At 35.7% G+C, this 6,658-nt stretch overlaps 1 protein-coding gene across 1 annotated transcript in view; it reads right to left on the reverse strand.

Annotated features, from left to right (window-relative positions):
* Window positions 1-3,702: 3,702 nt before the first annotated feature.
* Window positions 3,703-6,658, reverse strand: part of LOC118746170 — a gene marked incomplete in the record, with an annotated part of 421,140 nt that continues 418,184 nt past the window's right edge. The window contains 1 exon segment of the mRNA XM_036479972.1: window positions 3,703-6,658. Coding sequence (XP_036335865.1) covers window positions 5,765-6,658 — 894 coding nt within the window.

Here is a 6,658-nt window from a genome sequence, read left to right on the forward strand (position 1 = left end):
GCTTATAAAATAAAAAACGTACCGCAACAACTGACGAAAAAAGAGGACTGTCCCGTACAATACAGGACGGATGGTCACTGTATCCATGAAGGAAGCAGAGGCTCGCACCATTAGGAAATAAAAAATAATAGAAAAAAACGAACTTAAAGATCGCCCTACAAATACAAGGAGTGGAAATGATAACATTATTAAAATTTAACTAAATTTTAATCTTTGTTCAATTGCTCGGTGAAAAGGTCCTATAAAAAATCAAAGAAATTGCTCTCTATTTTTTTCATTTATTACGAAACTTTCTCGATCCTAGGACCGCACCAGGCCCAGAGGGCTATATAATGATCTGTGCAGCACACCATTGCAGGACGGGACAGTGTTGAATGCTTAGGGCTTCGTCGTAGATTCTTCTGTTCGTGTTTGAGAATTTACAAACATTGCCGTATTTTTCTGAATTTATTCCGGAATTCGTCGTAGGAAAATGTAAGCGAATACTATCGCTACGACACAGTTGCCGAATAAACTCGTTGAAAGCGCAAACGGTGGCTGTCGTAAGTTGCGACAAGGATTGTCGGTCGGTAAAATAGTTAGAGAATAGTACCACAGATGACTCCGAAACATTAGAGTGTGTAATTTGAATCTGGCAATAATGGTTTTGTATTTACATTCATGCCGTGATATACATTTTTTTTATTCACAGCAGCCATTTGGACTCGTAAATTTTCTGAGGCAAGTTTTAAATCAGAAGTTAAAAAAATGTTCATACTCACTACTTTTGGATGCTTTTAGATAAAATGAAAATCACTTTCATATGCATTTGAGACAAATATTATTTATTTATATAATTTTTATAATAATTTTTTTACGAATGCTTAATTGTAAATATTTATATCATTTTATGTTACTTTATTTCTTTCTTTGTCAAGTTCAATAAACGCACTCAGGTCAGCACTAAAGTCAAACAGTAATCAGCATTTTTAATTGCATTATTCTCATTTTATATGCATTTACATATCTATGAATGTAAGTATGAAGTATGTACATAAAATACATTGACGCTCATATATAATACATATCATATACGACTAAGCTGTTTTTCATACTTTTCCCATACTTACAATATTGGTAGGCATTAATAATAATTATTCACAAATATTTTTTTCTTATCTAGTCTCTAGTCATTTCATACATACATATGAACTATTTATGTATTGATTTAATTTTCTTTACAGCTTTAAAAAAAAAAAAGAAGCTACAAAAAGAAAAACATTTTCATTAGCGTTTTAATTGCCTAAGTATTTACATATTTTTTATTTCGCTTTTTTTAACATAATTTGTGTATACATTTATACATTCTTTACGTTTGTTTATATGTATGTATTCTATAAAATGAACATAAATTAATTAAGAGCAGCACAATTAAACACATATCAACATACATAGTTCTAGCGAATTAGGTGTGTTAATATGTGCATGTTTTGTTTCACTGAAGTAAGTACTTCCAGCAGATTTTAGTTTGCAGTTATGAAATTAGCACAGTTAATTTTCTATTTGCTTAAATTTAAATATATTTATTTCATAGTTTTATAATCTAATGGTATCACTAATGTCGTTCGGATAGCTTTTAGCTTTTTCTATGCATGTATATACAACAATGGTTACCAGTCACACACCTAAATTATATATTGCTACATTCTCTGCTTTATTCTACATTTATTTATCTGGTTTTAATGACATTTAATTAATTTTTCTTATTATGCTAGTTTATTATATGGTTTTATCAGTTTTTCTAATTATTTATAAAATTTTCAAATAAAATATTTGCTTAAGTTTTTTCAACTTAACACTGTAATATCAACTAATTTTTCAAATTAACTAGCACAGATAGGAGGTCTGGTCAAGTAATTTGGAAGCAGTGCTTGATTTTTTTTTTTTAAGTAACAACCAAAAATAATTTTTTGCATGAATTCTGACTTTTAATTTCAGTTAACTCCTACGAAATTTTAAGGCTTAATATGCAAACGTATTTAACTTTTACTACTTATTAAACAAAACTGAACAGACTCTAAATCACAGCTGGGTAGCGTCTGCCCGGCGGGCGACTGCGCGTCGTATTCGCGTAAACATACACGCTTTGCTTGAGAAGGCAGCGAAAGCTTAATTCAACTGCACGATGCCTGCAGAAAAAAATATAAAAATTATATGATACAAAATAGCCCAGTTGTAGTTAACTTTTTGCGGGATTTCTATAAAATATATAACTTGTAGTTAGCTACAAAAAGCCAACTTGAAACCAGTTGAAAAGTAATGCAGGAGATTGTTTTCTTTAAACGCGTTTCTATTTAAAAAACCTGAACTTCATCATCATTTTGAAGATATGTCTGACGGAGTTCGAATAAGTAAACAAATATGAAATGTAATAAAAGAAATAAAGTAAATAAATAAAAAAAGAAACATATAAAAATATTTTGTTTTTCCTATTGATATTTTATGTCCAAAAGTAGTTAGTTACAAGTTAGTTACATCAAATGCAGGGGTCACCCCACCCTTGACTAATTCGCGGCCATCGCCATAGAAATATAGTTAGCTTTCGTCAAAGAAAATATACAGATAATAGTGACTTTTAGCTCCTTCCTAATCAACTTAAAGTTAGCTTGTAGTTAGGTACATTTCCTGCAGGGATTTGTTCGGACGCCTACAGTGACATCAATTGCACGCACACTACAAAAATGCTCTGCCGAGGCTGCCCTGCTCTACTCTAAATCGACGGCCGTTTCGAAAACGCCCTACTTCGGAAAATGGCTTAAGAACGCCCTACTTCAGAATTTGGTTGAATAACGCTAATTTGGTTGAAATAGGAAGTTATTCAATCGAATTCTGGGGTAGGACAAATTCTGTAGTAGGACGTTCTTGAGAAAATTTATGAAATAGGGTGTTTTCGAACTGGCTGCCGAGATAGGTCGATCCTCTCAGCCGTCGAAAAAGTATAATTTCAAATAACTAAGTGGTGGCAAGTTTTACTCGGTATATAACGGGTACAACCTTCCAAGCAATAATTATAGAGAAAATGTTTTTATATAGTTGCCAAAAATTAACAACAAATTACTTGAAAATATTCTCCTTTAAGAAAATGTATTGATATCAGGGAACAAAAATAACTGTTATCTCGAATTTACAAATTGAAGACGTTGCCCGTAAAAAACTATTTAATTAATCATAATCCTGATTAATCAAATCACATCCTGAGTAATTACCCAGGACGGAAAGAAACTAGTTTAAATATCAATGTTTAACCAGTTTTTCACCCACCACAACTAGGTTCTTCCTTGGAACGAACTGTTGACTTTAACAATTGTAGCAAGCATCTTTGCACTCTCAACTACAGCCAGACATGTAAATGTGCTTTCAAATGTTAAGTTTGAATTGTGTGTAAGCAGCTAGTCGATTGTCCGACTCTGGATTTGATTTCAACTACTTTAAAATGCATTTGGCTTAAAGCAATGCAAAGTCAGTATGTTTCTTTTACAGATGACTTGTCATGCTGAAATAGCTAATTACCCAGAATTACAGTGAAACCCGCTTAAGTACCCCCCGCATAAGTACCTAACCCGCTTAAGTAACCAACATTTTTGTGCACCGTGAATTTTTTAATGTAATCTGAAGAGAATCCCTCTCTTAAGTACTTCCCCGCTTATTTACCCAACCCGCCAAGTACCTAAATTTTTCGTACCCCATTTACCATTTTAAGTGGGAAAATTTAATGTATAGTAATCGAAAAATTAATCAGTAAAATAGCCGTTTTCACTTTCGAAAATGCATTATTTTTCCCACGGAGATGTCCTAGGAAAAGTGTAGCATTCAATTTTGTATTACCAGTAATGCAGAGAAGGCTGTGGTTAACACCATGGATAAATGCTCGGTGTTTCATAAATCAGGCGATTACGTACTGTTTGTATGAGTGCAATTATTACTATCGCCATGGCAACTATAAAACGAGAAGCGAATTTTTATAATTTTTTGGAATCTTTACTCGAGAGAATATTCCTCTTCCTGCTCAGCATGATAAACTCATGGCCTGAGTCTCTTTTGAAATAGTTTATGCCGTAAGCTTCTCTAGGCGCCGCTATTATTATAAACACATAGAAACCAACTATTTATGCATATCTGCTGGTTAGCACATGCCACGAAAACTAACTTGTCAAATAATTGCAGCTCGTAGAGTAAGGAAAAAGGAGAAAAAAATAAACGGCTTTCAGTTTGGCTAACGTATCAACGAAATTATTTGTATTAGGACGATAGGTGGGTTAGCACTCAGTAACGTCGGTCTTTCGGTGCACAAACAAAAAATCGTAGGAATGGCGATGAGCGACTGTCTGTTAATATATTTACACCTTTCATGCCCAAGAAATGATATAATAACTTTGGTCCGATGCTTGTAAGTACCAGTAGAAGAAGAGATAGACCCATGAAAATGTATAATCAGGATGTCGAGCTGAGTGGATTCCTATGTCTTTTTGAATGTAATATCGTCCCTCAATTTTCAATATATCCGATTTAAACTTAGTAAGCGGCTGTACTTTTATAATGTATTCAACATTTGTCGGAACGGGAAATATAGCACCCATACAACTGATTGTTCAGTTCTGATTTTTTTTGTTATATCTTCTCCATTTATGCAGCTACGCTCAATAGCGTTAGCCCAGAGGCCAAAAATTAGCAGAAACTCAGAAATCTGCGGAGTAAGAACTTTCTGCTAAAAAACATTCTTCTAAGCCTCAACAGAGAAGGAGTCAAAGCTGTCGCGTAGGCAAACGATGTCGGGTTTGTGGTTCCTCTCTTATGTGGCATAGGGCGGGAACTTTTTCAACTTACCTCCAAATCGAAGAGTCTATTCGACTACCGAATTCGGCCAGTGTTTTTCGACAGAGGTCTGTGCCATCAAAACAGCATGCAAAGTAGCCTCGAAGCTAGCATGGAACAGCATTGCTGTTTTCTCGATAGCCCGGCAGCGACCAAGGCACTTGGCTCTGTAAGCATCACTTCTAGCATAATATTAAAAAAAAATAATACAGTGAGAATTTTATGGCTTTATCTGATAGGTATGTCGTTGCAGTGATCTGGATGCTACGGCACAGCAGAATTGAAGGCAATGAGAAGGCCGACGAGCTAGCCAGGAACGGGTCGGCTCTGGATGTCTCAGAGGCAGAGGAAGTTTTTGATCAAAATATTCTATTATAACCAAACTAACAAGCAAAAAATAATAATTGCTAATATGTGGTGCGTTTATAATATTAGCACCGGGTGTATTTTATAGGCATTGAAGAAATTGTCTTAAAAACATACCCTGTCCATATTTGTAATCTTTTTAAATTATGTTTTGAATAATAGATATTTTTTTTGCATTTTGGCTTAGTAAGTCCATTATGAGGTAAACAATTTTTTTTCTTCCGTTTCTATGATGAGTAAGTAATTATGGTATACGCATTTCAAAACACATACAATCAAAGCCTCCTGAGCCAAATATTTACACAATCTTCTTTGGAATAGAATAACAGTTGGAGAAACTTTCTCTCTTGGATTTCAAAGGGTTAGGAGCTCGAATATTTCCGTCGGAAACATTGCAATTTATATTAATAGTTAGCTATTCACCTGCTTACATACAGCTATCTAATTTCACACATGCCTTTAAATATAATTTAAATACTATAGCAATAAAAATACAATTGCATACAATACAAACAGCTAAGCTATAAAGCGATAAAGAGTGTTCGTACTACTGTGTGGCGGAGCACAAGCCTGATCGCCAATGCAGTTGTTGGTGTTTCAAGGAGTGATAGGAGAAGTTAGGGCCAATTAAGTTGGCGGGGGCGCTTATACCAAAGTCTGCATTGGTGGTAGTATTATGGCGTCGACTGCCTGGTGGATCAAAATGCTGGCTATTTTTAAGCCACATGTAACTTATTATGAAGCAAAATATACACAAAAATTGCAGCTCGAGTCGCAGGGACCTGTAATTTACGCAATCACTTTGTAGCAATTGCTGTTGTATGGTTGAAATCGGAGTTGTTGCACGATGGCTATTGTTATTGCCGGCAACAATTTCGTGCGCCCCGCCAAGCCACATCTGCAACTGGAACGCATTGTTGTCCGAGGAGGTGTTGGTTTTGTCGTTGCTGGCTGCCGCTGCCACAGCGATAATATTGAAGCCTTTGTAGCACCAAATGCTGAAACGAAGTGTTGTTGGCTGTTGCAGTAACACCATCTCATTGCCCTTCTGCAACAGCATGTTGTCGGTCTTTAGCTGCATTGCTGTCCGTTGCATGCAAAAATTTTCAATTTTATTTTCAGTAATTTTTGCGCTCGGTTGGTCCTCCGCAGGACGATGCTTCGTATTACCCCGCAGAAGCGGGAATTTGTCCCTGCCATGGTAACTATGCTCCAACGCATATTGCAGCATCAACAATATTCGAAGCAGCAGTGTGAATGCCGTCGTTCGTGCATTTATTAACGTCACCGGTATTGCCGCTTCATTTTTTGTTGCCATAGTTCTCGTCATTACCAATGCAGCGAATTCAATTTGTCGTTCGTGCTTTTCACCCAAAGCCGCTCGCTGCAGCTGCTGCTGTAGCACTCTCATGCGTGCAATGAGTTTCGGCAGCAGCGCGCT

The sequence above is a fragment of the Rhagoletis pomonella genome, unplaced genomic scaffold, assembly GCF_013731165.1.
Source record: "Rhagoletis pomonella isolate Grant_MI unplaced genomic scaffold, Rhpom_1.0 Rhpom_scaffold_00010, whole genome shotgun sequence".
In the NCBI taxonomy this organism is placed as follows: domain Eukaryota; kingdom Metazoa; phylum Arthropoda; class Insecta; order Diptera; family Tephritidae; genus Rhagoletis; species Rhagoletis pomonella.